This window comes from Thermobia domestica, chromosome 11 (genome assembly GCF_964235325.1).
Source record: "Thermobia domestica chromosome 11, izTheDome1.hap1.1, whole genome shotgun sequence".
Classification (NCBI taxonomy): domain Eukaryota; kingdom Metazoa; phylum Arthropoda; class Insecta; order Zygentoma; family Lepismatidae; genus Thermobia; species Thermobia domestica.
Window position 1 is genome coordinate 164,988,952 of NC_137464.1, and position 14,676 is coordinate 165,003,627.

Genomic DNA, 14,676 nt, shown 5'->3' on the forward strand with positions numbered 1-14,676 from the left:
TTTTTGCGTTTAGTGTTCCACGATTACGCCTGTTAGGTTAAGCGAGACCGTTATTAAAACAAGTGAATTATGAAGGACGAATTGGTGGAATAAGAAAGTGGCAGGAAACGAGAGTACAGGAGTGTCCCAAGAAAACCCACGAGCACGATGTTTTCCACCTCAAGCTTACTTGAATTGGGAACGAACCAGGTAACCCACCCATCAAATAGTTCATTACTCGGGGTACCGGGTTGGATTCCCTGCGTGCGAGAGAGTTTTTGAAATTTTAAGTGTTCTCGATGTCTGTGTTCATGTCGCTGTCGTTCAAGATTAATGGAACTATAAAACGAGTCTAATCTAGTAGAAAATAGAGACAAGTTACGGAGATATTTTCGGTGAATCAAAAGTCAAAAAGGAAAGTTATCTGAAGCGTCAGTTATACTTAAGGGTTCGATGACTCTCAAGACCAATTTGTCCTTCATGTCCTTGCATGTTTTTGTGTCTTTTGTTTTGTAATTTGAATTAGAATTTTCTGCACCATAGTATTTTATCATGACCGAAATCAGAGTGTTTCGTCCTTATTAAAACCTTTGAATCGTAAACATGTTCAGTTTGCTATATATGCAATGTTTTTCCTCTTACTTAACAGAGCCGTCTTAGAGTAGTGGCTTGAGCATTCGTTTCGTAACGAAAGGGTTCTGGGTTCGATTCCGCATTATGGAAATTTTTATCACTTTCACTATTAATAATTCTGATGTATAATAACATGAAAAATATTCCGTTTCTCTCGGTCTTAGAATTGAAACGACCTTCTTTTGGAGTAAATACTAACAACATGACGACACATATATACAACATTGATTCGTACTGTCTGACTATGAGAACGTAACGTGTTTAGCAAACGATTCATGAATATATAAGGCTCATTCTCAGGGCTTAGAAACCAATCTTTCCAAAGTATCACTGATAAGGCAATTCACCCTATGACACTGTAAAGAAACGAATTCTTTTCCATTTTCGTTTTATTTTCTGTATACTTATTTGCATTTATTTCAGTCTAATGTCATCTATCCAAATGTAACTGGTTATTCTAGAAATTTTAAACCGAGAAGTCTTATAAGTATTTCTTTTGAACTAAATGTAAACAAACACACAATATAGGCACTATAAACCAATTTTAATATCAAATCATTACATTTGCAATATACATATGCAGAATATAATACACTTTTAACTATTTAATCCCTTCCTCATGTTAAAAAACAAATAAAACTTCTCAGACAGAGTTTCGAACTCTCGATCTTCAAGTTTCACAAGTTCTTTACGAAGACAGAACGGCTTATGTCGCTTGTCTACTTGCGGCACATGTACGGCTTGCAGCTAGCGCCTATATATAAAAAAAGATGGAAAATGCAATTCCCTCTTTATAAATCTGCGGGAATTGTAACGATCTAAGCTTACTTATTTGGACATAGTGTCTGAACAAGTTTCCAAGTTTATGTGAACAGGAGTGTACCACTGAAAAAAACCGAAAATATCCTCGATCTTGTTGAAATAGGACGTAATATTGAGGTTTCAAATCTTCAGTAATAATAATAATAATAATAATAATAATAATAATAATAATAATAATAATAATAATAATAATAATAATAATAATAATGATAATAATAATAATAATAATAATAATAATAATAATAATAATAATAATGTGATGATGAAGAAGAACACATAATATAGAATACAAATTCCGTATGCGGAAAGATTGTATTAAAATTTGTAAAGTCGCACCTAACATTAGGAAAAGTTACAAAATAGTGGTGATTGGAGAGAAGTATCAGTACCACCAGAACATACCCCTTGGTACGTCCCTACAAGTAGCTGAATGTTAAACGAAAGGTTTCCAGTAAACTTATACGTAGAAAGTAGAGCTTCTATACTCAGATAAGCCATACGAAAATTTAAATTTTTAAGTTTTACGATCCTTGGTTATGCCGGCTACTCTAAAGGAGACGACGATGATGAGAATGAAAGAAATAGTGGAATGAAGAAAATGGGAGGAAACAGAACCTCGAGAAAACCCTTACACAGCGTTTGTCCAAAAGAACACACACTGGAGGGAGCTGGAAAAAATGAAGAGACAAGCTGCAGAGCAGAGTTTGCTGCGACTGAAACAACCGTAAAGGAAGGGCCTAATGTTTTTGGTACAGGGTGAACCAGTAAATTCACAAAACTTCAACTTCAAATAATAATAATAATAATAATAATAATAATAATAATAATAATAATAATAATAATAATAATAATAATAATAATAATGGACAACCAATTGGCAACTAGTGACATTTCGCTAAAATTCGGCGACCTCGAAGCGACTCTAAGCGGTTTCCCAGTGTCGTTTTGAAAATTATAATAGCATTCGCCCAACAGCGGCAGAGACGTGACGGAGGGCCAATGAATCACAAATTATTCCCCCAAAATATGTTAAATCGCCAATATGCGTGATTTGTTTACATTAATGTTTGTATAAAACAACACTTTAAAAAAAGAGTTCTCCGGAATGAGCGCGAACCACCAACCTTGTGATTACTAGTAGAGTTCTATTCCGACTTCGCCACGCAGGTGATAAAGAAAACATTGGTTCTGGGGGGATAAATCGTTGAAGTCTCTTAAATTTGGCTAATCAGAGTGCTCCTTTGACCGTGTGTATTCAACAGTAACCGTTTGGGATCAGATAAAATGCACATGTATTGTTGTAATTTTATAATAAAATAATACGCGTCTCTTTACTTCATTTCATAGTTCCCCCATATTCACTTTCTAATGATCGGCGACAGTTGCCATATAAATTCATACAAGTATACGCACTCATATCAAGACTTTTTTCATGATACAGAGGTAGGGTTACCCCTGGAGCTTACTTGGGGAACAGTTCGTCATGAAAAAATAACATACTTGTGTTTGGTGCTTAAAAGGTTTTAAGTCAAAAATGTAGAAGATATTCTACCGTAATAAAAAAAAACTGAATATCAGTGAACAGTAAGGCTAGTAATAAAAATATTTACGATACTTTTCGTCTCGTCTCGATTCTCATCTTGAAGGCTTGACAATAATTTGAGTTATCCTTGTCTCGTGTGGAATGTAAAATGTCCATTCTCGTCTCGATTTTGTTTGTTGTGTTTTAGTAACGAGATAGAAATTCCTCTTTTCTTGGGCAACACTAAACAAAACTGCAATATTCTTGCCAAATGTCACGTTTCCGCTTGTAAGGGTATGATCTTAGCGATACTAAGCTCCTAGCTTGTTATCTTCTACGAGATAATAATTATTATTATTAGTTTGCTATTATTACTATTATTATTAGTGAAGATTTGACAGTTCAAGTATTGAAATGTCCGAGTATTGAAATATCTGATGATAGTAGAACGAAATTCATCGCCAATCAATTGCCACCGAAAATTCTAAAGTAAAAAAATTAGTTGCTCTTCGCGGATCCGATTCGACGACCTTCACATTACTGGGAGAGCGCCTTGACCACTGACACACAATCAATACACGGAAAAAAGATTCGTCCATGGTGTGTTTACGTTAGATTTCTTTGACTCCGCTTCCAAAGTTCTACGTGATTTATATTCGATTCGAAACGTAGTGTTTATTGTATCATGATATAAGTCAAAAATCTTTGGCATAGTTTATATTAACAACTTGAGTTGTTCTTATAACTTTGGTCATCAATTTTGTTTCTTCTTCACACCAAATTAGAGATATGACAGATTAAAGATACAAATAATTGCATTTGGTTTCAAAGCACTCGCCATTACCTGGTCAGGGACTTATGACCGCCATTAAACAAATGTTTGTTCAACGTAATATTAAAGCAGAAGGATCACGTGGTCAGCTCCAAATGGAAATGATTGAAGTGTTACCTTCTATTCATGGTTCTCTATTTAACAAGCATTAGGAAAAAGCATAAACCAGGTGTGACGAAGATTCGAACCCAAGACACCTACGACTATTTCAGTGGTCAAGTACGATATTCACTCACGCAACACTACACAACAGAAGTTTGTAACAAACGTAATATCTGGGACTAGTTGTAATACTTTTCTTGTATTATCGTTAAGTACTAAGCTATGAGGATTCATTCTGATTTATTTTTTTTTATCTTTTTACAGCTTATTGTGTGAACTGCAACAGTAAAATAAATGCAAATATCTATTTTATTCATATTTGTTACTTGAAAAGCTTTGTTAAACATAATTAAATTACGAAGTGGAAGCGTAGTGTATGGACTGATTGTTAACATCGATTCCAAGAATGGTTAAAAAATGTAGACCCACGACAAAAATGTTTTTGACAGATAAAAATGTATTATTTTACCACTCAAGACGCTCCCTTTAGATTTCAGCAGAATTAATTTAATATCTATAAAGACATACACGTCTTTATGGTAGAAAATATGGTAGAAACACGTCTTTGTGTTACACTCATGCTTTCTTCAAAAGGGTTTTCCTAACCGACTTGCCTACTTAAGACTTCATTCGGGAAACCGAAAGTTTTTTGTGTTTTTTTCTGTTCTTTAAATCAAACTTTTGTTTCCATTTTTTTACCCTCCTACCATCATTACATGACACCACTGTCAAGTTAGGAGACTACGGTAGTAGTGAAAGAATAGCCGGAATCTTATAGGCAACAAATTACAAATTGTGGGGTCGGGGGTTCAAATCCATGTAAATCAATTGAACACTTTTAAATTTAATTTGTTCTTCCAAGGTGTACGTGACTTCTCTTTACACAAATTTATCCAACTACAGATGAGATGCAAGAATCATGCACATGTTAACCGAGAGAAAGAGAGAGTAGAGATATATCCAATTTAAATATTAACCAAAACACTCATAGATATTCATATTTGCTTATGTTTTAGTTTATTTTTGTTTATTCTTCTTTACGAAATTACAGTTCTAGATTACTTGGAATATAACAAGGGATAGTGAATGATATGGCGTATTACACGAGAGAACTAGTGTTCTTTTGATACCACATATGCTTGTAATAAAAAAAGCTTGTATCATTAATTGGGGATTAAATTACACAAACCCATGTTATGTGCACACAAAATATGACTATTTGTCATAGTTGAAACATATTATATTTCCTACTGATGCAATGTTTTTCGCACATTGAACTGATACACACTGCATGTCTTGTTTTTACTTTCTTAGATTGTCTTTCCTTTTACTTTTAGTTTTATTTTCCGAACACACTAGAAACTAGTAATATAACTTCAAAAAATATTCTCGTTAGCTTTAATGTGTAAATGAATAATAATAATAATAATAATAATAATAATAATAATAATAATAATAATAATAATAATACATTAAAGAAATAAACACTACGATGATTTTGGTGATAAAAAATATTCTCGCAAAACAAAATGGAAGTCTAAACACCTCGACCTGATATTTTTTCATAAAGTTTTACTAGAGATATTAAAACAGATAAGTAACAAAAGTGAAGGTAACATTGAAACAAATAATGTAAAACACTGAGAGATTTTACAAAATAGTGTAACCTGTGAAATAAAATGAATGTTTAACATTGATTTTCCCTTGGTATATCTAAAGTTAAGTACGATCTCTTTGTGACTTTCTCATGATATCAATCGCTTTGTAGATACTAAGAGGCTTATTCTACCCGATTTTTTCTTCGTTGGAGAGGTATGGATATATATATATATATATATATATATATATATATATATATATATATATATATTGCTGTTTTCTACACTGACATGTTTCAAACAAACCATTGCACTTGAAGAACGAATGTGTTGTTCTGAACCAGCCAACCTTAACAGTATTGTTGGTTGTCTAACGATGCAGGATATGAAAAATGGAACTGTGAATGCACTTTTGCTCGTGTGTATACAATCATGAGGTGCATGATCCACCAACACCCATTATACCGTATCATAGCTTTTCATCATTTTTAAAAAAAAAATTGACACGAGTTCATTTGTTTGTATCTGACGTTAGGTAGAATATTGTATTTATTTAATAATGACGTGTATTCTGAAGTGAGAGAAGTTTTCATGAAATCCAGTTCTCATCTAACCTTTCCTGATAACTATAATTATCCCATTAAAATTAACCACCAATTTTAGTCTCCTTCCCGACTTTCCTCTTTTATTTTAAACGATACCTTGTAGAGCGTCCATCTACACACAGTGCCTTCTCAGACAAAGTCCCAACCAGTTTTCCTTTCTCTTTTTAATTATATGTAATATTCTTCTTTCTTCTCTTACTATTCCCAGTACTTTTTGTTTAGTTCGATTCACCTTTTCAGTTTTCTCCTCGCCAAAATTTATAAATCTTGAGTACCACTCATTCTAGAATTGGAACTTCTTGTATAAAATAATAGACAAATTCTGACCAAAGCATATACATTCTAATAAGTAATAGTGTTATAGTTTCAGCAAAGTATCTTTACCTTCATCGGACACATTATGAAAATAATTGTCGAAATAGCGTTTGGCAGTTCGGATCATAAACTGTTCTGAAGAACACGCAAGAGTTTAGTACAGTAATTCGCAACTCTGTTTTACACCAGTTGCTACGAACCACTAAGTACGAGCCATAATGTTTATAATAGGATGCAAGAGAGCCATGCGCCTCGGCAGTAGAGTGTTTAGTGTCATGTCTCGAAACACGACGAGTGTGGATGTAATTAAATCTTTGTTGTAGGTCCGCAGCTCTATTGGTAGAACATGGGGTTGCATTCCGGAGTTCTGCCATTCCTGGTCCGACCATATTGACTTGAGTTCCAGAAGGTTTTTGCTAGTCCCGCTGGGTAAATGCTGGGATGGTAACTATACTTAAATCGCCTTGGCAGCTACCTTTCCACACCATTTCCCACAGCATAAGCCATAGATGCCAGTTAGTTCTTAAAATAAAATTATCGACCTATTGCCACATCCTGCCGGTCGGAATCGATTTTCTCACGGCACTCCCTCGCAAACAAAGCAATTTCGACAATATTCTCAAGAATTCTCAAGCATTGACAGCGGTAGTCCGGGGAGCGGGAGGGCAGACTGCGTTATGGTTGGAGAAAATGAAATGAAATCTTTAAATTTTACGTCCCACGGTATGTCGGCTAGGCTAAAGCGGTGGTGATGATGAAAAATGAATGAAATGGCTGAATTAAGAAAGTGGGAGGAAATTGAGAACACCGAGAAAACTCGCGCATATAGTGTGTGTCTACCACAAAGTTTACTTTGCGCGAGCTGATATCGAAGCAACAACCACATGCATTAGAAGTGAACGCTCTACTACTGAACTACTACGGGTCCCTGTGTTATGGTTGGGTAACAAATTGATCGCACTACCAATATACTCCAGTACACTGTTTTTTTTTTTCGGAGAACAAGTTTCGTGTTGGGAGCAAGTGCCCCTTGGCCTCTGCGGTAGCGCCACTGATCACACCCGGTGGTTCCAGTTATTCATCATACCTGCGTGGTTCGCCTTCTGCATCATTTTCCGCATATCAGTCTATTAACATTATTATCCACCATTTGAGTTATTCCTTGGGCAGCGTCCCTTCCGTCCTGCTCCTGACACCATTGTGTCATTCAAGCATTACTTTCTCTGGACCGCTTGCTCTTGCACTTTTCGATTGTCCGCAATGAAGGATCACATGTCGCTTTGCTGCCATATGCGACAGCTTGTAATGCAAAAATGACGCCAAATTTAACAAAATATCACAAACGTTTTTGTTTGTTTTCATGTGTAGGTTCTTCTCTCAAACATTGTAAACAGAATTTTGCACCACCCTGTATATGAAACGCTATTTAATTCTAACCGTCACTACTTTTGTAGCCCTAAAATACATTTTCATCATATATTCCTTGCAGTGTTTTCTGAAGTTTTACGAATATTACATTTAAGTTTAGATTCCGCAACAAAAGTAATAAAGCATGCAATTCGAAGAATATATACATGTAATCCTTTTACTTATCACTAAAATACTGATTTCTTTAAGCAGTCTATTCTTTGCTATCTATCCCATACAAATACAAAATGTTAGTGTGGAAAATCATTATGCTGAACTTCCTTCTCAAATAATTGTTTCTCTATTATTTTCTCCCCTATTCTAGTACTTGCATATTAATTTCTAGAAATACGTTGCACGTATTTAGTCTTCCCATTCCAAGTCAAATTTCTTTAGAACGCTTATCAATAACTTTCCGTTCACTTGACTAAACGCTATAGTTACATCAATATATAAATACTGCATGTATCTAAAAGCATTTTTAAGTTATTTTTTCATATATTATTCTTAACAAGATAATTAAGAGTTTTATTTTGATCTTTAAAATTGTAACATAATTACTTTTTTAATCAAATTATATTTAAGAGGTCATACTGCTGGTAGATCTAACAGATTATAAATAGTCTTCATTCAAATTACATGATACAATTAACCTAAGAATCGAATTCCACAGTATTCCTTAAAACCATCAAATACATAATTAATTCAAAATTAAATATGGAATAGAATCTTCACTACTAAATTTCCACAAGAATAGCAGCATTTAATGTTCAACTATTTTTTTTCTCCGTAAAACCCAGTACAGGCTGCTAAGATCTAAAATTAAACAAAGCAACTTTACATAATAAAACTTCTTTTATCTAATACTATTTTCATTCAATGTTCTATGCTTCCTTCAAAATTCAAACTATTCCTTCTCTACTTCTACATTTACTTTTCCATATAGAATTTTGTTTAGTATTAGCACTTTACTTTTCCTTTCTTTCTTTCTTTCTTTTTCTTTCTTTTTTTTTATTCGAAACTAATGATTCTCTAATCTGCTTTCCCCGATGATGATATTATCATCATCAAGAAATATTTCGTCCAATCCTTTATTTCAAATACGTCATTACTAAGTAGAAAGATCTCTCTTACTACTTTTCCTTATATTCTTAGTAAATTCGTCTGTTGTCTATTCTAGTTTTGTTTCCGTTCTTCATATCAAGTACCGCTTTATTAAGCTAGTTCTAAAGTATCGTAAAACTCTTTATCGTCTACTGTTTTTGTGTTTTCTTCTTCAATATCTAACTAGGCAATTTATATCTAGTGCCATGCGAGTTCTTAATATATTATTTCTACCAAACCAATGGCGTAACAGCCCATTTGAGGGCCTGAGCTGCTCCAGCGCCATCTGTCAACGAACGGCTGAACTACGTTCAGCTTACCGAGAAGCACGTGGTCTGTTCGTTGCGTCTTCCTGTCACTAACTGGTGTATCTGTAGCTTTCTATACCTAGTGGCTGACACGTTTTTATTCACGTGACCCCCTCTACCGGCGACGCTGGGTGGATGCCAAAAATTTGGAAGCACCGGCCGGGAATCGAACCCGAAGCACGTAGACATGAGTCCCCCATATTATTTCTGCCCCCCGTAAAACTTATGTCTCTTGAGTGTATTCTTATTCTTATGTTTACACTGTCATTTCATTTTAATGCCACTTTGTTTTCTATAGATTTAACCCTTCTATATGGGTACCCTTCATGGCAAAATGACTAAATGAGGTATTTTCTGTAAACGTGGTTTCAGATTGGATTCTAGACAAGAATTCCTACATGGACGCACACACAAATAGGAATTTGAATCCCATTTTAAACTAAGGTCTAATTTTATATTGCCTCGGCGCTGAAAACTGACGTTACATTTCAATCAACCAATCAACCAAGCTCTCTGGACATTTCCTCTTTTCCGTCTCTTTCTAACTCTTTTATGGCTTCATATATTTTGTTTCGTAACTCCTTATCAAACTCTCTATAAATTTGAAGTTTCATCAATTTTGACACAATTTCCTTCAATTTCTATGTTCTGTGTTGAAATATAAAAGAACAGGTGTCTCTATCGAGAGTCAAGCCTTTGATTACTCACTTTATTGCGAACTCATTAACCGTCCGGCACTATTGGGTTTGTTTTAAATAATGTCTCAATGATAGCAATGCTAACTGATATCATATTGATGTATTTCATTGTTCATTGTCTCATAAGTCCTGATTCTCCATTCACAGAACATATAAAGTTCAATAAACCAGAACTATTAGCTTGGACGCAGTTACAATTTTTAATTTAAATAATAGGAGGAATAAGATTTGTTTATCGGAAAACAAAACCCATGTCTTTATTATTATTATTTATTATTATTTAATATTTTCTTTGAAATAGCAGTAATGAAGATTTATTTGTGATTAACTTTTAACAGGAATAATATTATATTAAATATTACATATTAATTGTCACATGAATTAAAAACAGTTTCTTGTATTTTTCTATTTCGTACGTTCGGAAGAAATTCATCCAAATTTCATACGATATGTGAAAACTTAAGAACAACGTTCTCTAGCAAAAAGGTAACTATAGATCTCCCCAAATTAGTCCATTGTTCTGAAATGACCCACACATACACACAAAATGAGTGTAGTTCTGTTATCTCAAAGTAGGATATCGTGCATCACGCATTTATTATCTCCTTCTGGATAAGGCGTTCTGGATAAGTTAAACTGGTGCCTTTCTCTTCAATTTTACTTCGATTTCTTCTTTCATAACTCTGTTGTCCAACGTTTTCAAGATTCATACTAGTCTTATCCGTTCTTAATATATTAACCTAAGATACGACAACGTATTTTAAAGTAGGAGAATGACTGACAATAATATTTGGCATTCTGCACTGAAATACACAAACTAAATCTTCAAAGCGATAAACATCTCAACTGTAAACAACATGTTGTGTTTTCAGATCACTGAGCTAATTCGTAGGTACGTAACACTAATCGGTGTATGCGCGGAAGACCCGGACTAGATACCCAGTGGGATCATATGTGAATTCAATCCTATTGTTAAAGTATAGTTCACGTACACGTTTGATTATGCAACACTGATGGATGTTGCAAAACTGTCTGTACCTTCTCTTCAAAAGGCTTGAATTTTGTTGTGTTCATTTGTGTCCGTAGTGTTGTACTTGAAACACATTCAATGTATGGTAAGTAATGACGTCAAGTTCCGGAGGGAGGGAGCTTTCTTGTCACTATGTGGTTAACGTACGTGTCTTCGACGTGAAGACTTAGGTTCGATTCCCGTAGGGAGCTCATGTGTTTGGATCAAATGATAAGCTGTCGATTCAAGTAGATCGATCGGAGAAATGCCCCGGTAGATTTTCTCCTGGGCAATGCACTGAAATCATTACTCTGAATGATAACAGAAAACGATAAAATCGTAACTATGAACATAATATTCATACGTAGGCCCTATACACACACACAAAAAAAGAAGCTCATTGGTGATAAAACATTGAGGAAAGTCATGTAAATTCTTGTTTTAGTGACCCAAAGTTGTCCTTTAAATACAGATACAGATGAGTAACGAACGTGAATGTTGAAAATTGATGAATGACAATATATATATATATATATATATATATATATATATATATACCAAAATATCAACAGAAGCAATGTAGTCGACCACAAACGCACATGCCCTGGTATCAAACCAAATATTCTTTCTACCGGAGTTAAGTGTTCTATTACTGAATTGTCCTTGGTCATGCTTTTTATTGTTGTGTTAAATTACCGGATACAAATAAGAATTAAAAAATCCATGTCAAACGAATACCAATGCCATATGGTTAGACAGTGTTTAATTTTTGCGAAGAAATGATTGCTTAGTTCTTTCATACCTTTAGGTTAAAGGGGACAGATTATAACAGAAGTGAATGATTATGAAAGAAAAAACTACGAAATGGGAAAGTGGGATATAATGGTGGGTGCCTGAGGAAATTCACGAACACGAGGTGGTCTTCTACACGCTGACACGACATGAAACCAATCCGCAAATCCTTCACACCAAGGGTGAATACCCATTACTGAGTTACTGTGCATCCCATTCAACTATCTTAGTTGTTACTAAAATAATAATTAAAAATCCATTTTAAACAGAGAGGTACTTACTTCTTCTAGTTGCACTAAGATGTATGAGGGCCAAAACCCCAAGAATGCAGGCTATAACACGTTTCCACATTAGATCCATGTTGTCCGCTGCCGATAGTTATTCGGTTGTGTGTTTGTTAGTTACTTTCTTTAACAATGTTTACTATGTATTCTTCTTAAGCACACATAAACACAAACAAAATAACACAAGCACACTCACACTTTGAACACATATAAATGTATGTGACGTAAGTAATTTTATTCCTTTAGGCTATTCGCGCATCACTGTAAATGAGACCTCTTTTTTTATATTTTCACGCACTGAAACGCAAAATAATGAACTTTTAATAAATATCGTAAACAAGAAAGAGGATAATACGAAACAAAACTGAAGAAATAATATACATGAAAATAACGTATTGCAAAAATCACACTTGATAACACCACTTAACTAACAATCACTTAGAAAGATGTTCTTCGCTGTCATCTCACTTTCCACACACCCATGAATCAGTGTAATAAAAGGTATATGTTGTATTTTGTTTATTCTGCTATAAAGGCAACAAACACAGAATATATGCAAACGTGCAACTTGTATGGGTTGTCTCCGATTCGCAAAATATTGTACCCACTACCGTGTTACAACTGAAAACTCACTAATATATTTAGTTTTCACTTCTATACATCCACATGATATGTTACGATATGTTCTTATATAATTGCAAGCAATACTTTAGTTTAAAATAATCAGCAATTACAAAATAACAATAATCAGAAAACTTGCAAGTTTTCAGTTTTACAACTTCTTTCTTTTCTTTTTTCCACCTTATTCAAAGAGAAAGAAAAAGGCTCTTTGATGTAAAGATTATATTATTAACCGATGTACTCTGTTATATTTATTCTGTAAATAGTAAGAACATGCCAATGACGAGATGACATATGTGTCATGCCGCTCTTTAATTAATGATCGCAGAGAAATGTGTGACAGTCCCCGTTGTTTTGTTCACGTTTGAAGTACGAGCGTCAACTCACTTGCTTCGCGCGCGGTGCTCCGAGCGAGACTAAACCCAGTTTAACCTCCGAAGTCCGATATGACACAAGCAAGCACGAACCTCCACTGTGTTGGGTGCTGGCTGGCAGCTAGTCGGCTCATGGAAATAATCGTTTGCGCATGCACATTCACCAGACTTACCCATCTTTCTCTGGGTTTCTCTCATGCGGCGAGCTAGGCGGTTGAACCAGAAAAAAAAAGCTCTCTATACTGAAGGATAAAGGTCTTTGGTCTGCTTTGCACTCGTTATACATGTGGGACAACCATACCTATGTACGTGTTACCAGATCTCAAATAAACATGTAGGAAATTTTAATCCTTTCTCGGAAAACCTCCACGGAATTGCTCCCAGTTTCAATGCAGCTGTTGTCCGAATATTACATTCAGAATCATTAGGGAAATTAATAATTTTGTAAGTGTATTCCCTTAGCAATTAAAAACAAAAGAGAGAAAAGCAGAAAAGAGATGAAACTACGATGATAATGTGTAGTTTCATGCTTCTGATACTGCGAACATATCGATTCGAGTATGGATAAAATGTTACACAATGTTTAAATAGATATTGATTTGCTTCTTTAAGTGTGTGTTTTCCTGATGCTCCTGTTGTTCCTGATCTACAAACATTCTGTCAGAAAGAAACAAACTCCAAAACAGACAAAATACTCGTAAATACAATCTCTCTCTCTAGACTTGATTCTCTTCTAAATTTCTTTGTTGCTATAGCCTATAATACTTTTTTAATGTTCCCACACTTTGAATATTGCCTTAGAAGGAACTCTTGCGATATCTTAATATCCAGACCCTGGGAGTGCGTAGAAATAACTCTGGCCTAAAATTTCTTCATAAAATAGTTAATGGAAACTTGAGATCGGAAACTTACTTCAGGACCAATCCTTATGTGTCCCTCTCCACATAACCCGAAATACGCGCCTATTTCATCTTGCCTACATAGAGGTCTCATTTTTACAGGATGCCGAACTGTTATAATCATTTAACAACTAATTGCAACTAAATACTTTAGAAGCAATGCGAGCTACTTGGTGTTTGGAAGAGAAATTAAACGAGTTTTGGCGAAATAATATTATTTTGCACCAATTGTTGAACTTATTTGTTGTTCTTTTTCCTGTTTGTTAACATTTTCTTGTGTAAAATATCAAAGTTATACTGTATCTGGGAATTTGTTCCATAAATAAATAAATAAAATAACTCAAACTTTACACTCAAAGAAAAGTACTTTCCAGATAAGTATGTTATTCAGCGAACAACAGACATTATAAACTATCAATATGAGTCATTTCCAACTGTCCGTTGTATGACGTAAGAACATGCTTTGTCAATCTTAGAAGAGCAGAGAGAAACTTAATGAGCAATAGAAAGGAGTGAAGTAATAGACGAAAATAAAACAAACGTTGGTAGTGTACGCGTAGTCATGGACCCACGAACAGTATACCTGGAAACCCATCGAAAACTCTGTCAATGTTCTTGTTGTCTGTCAGCTCTGTATTTTATCAACGTCGAGTTAGCTACTAGTTCCTTCGCCTCCTTGTCTGGTTTACTGACAAGGGAAGCAAGAAACTAAAGTAAGTTGAGTAAAATGAATTGTTATGGATCTAAAAGTATACCATTTCTTGCCAATTTA

The 14,676-nt window shown here is 34.5% G+C and overlaps 1 protein-coding gene across 1 annotated transcript in view; it reads right to left on the reverse strand.

The window, feature by feature from the left end:
* The window catches only part of LOC145664543 (uncharacterized), a 990,857-nt gene extending 977,765 nt beyond the window's left edge, over nucleotides 1-13,092 (reverse strand). The window contains exon 1 of the mRNA XM_081731306.1: nucleotides 12,008-13,092. Coding sequence (XP_081587432.1) covers nucleotides 12,008-12,086 — 79 coding nt within the window. The 5' untranslated portion in view covers nucleotides 12,087-13,092. The remainder of the gene's footprint in view (nucleotides 1-12,007) is intronic.
* Between the last annotated feature and the right edge of the window lie 1,584 nt (nucleotides 13,093-14,676).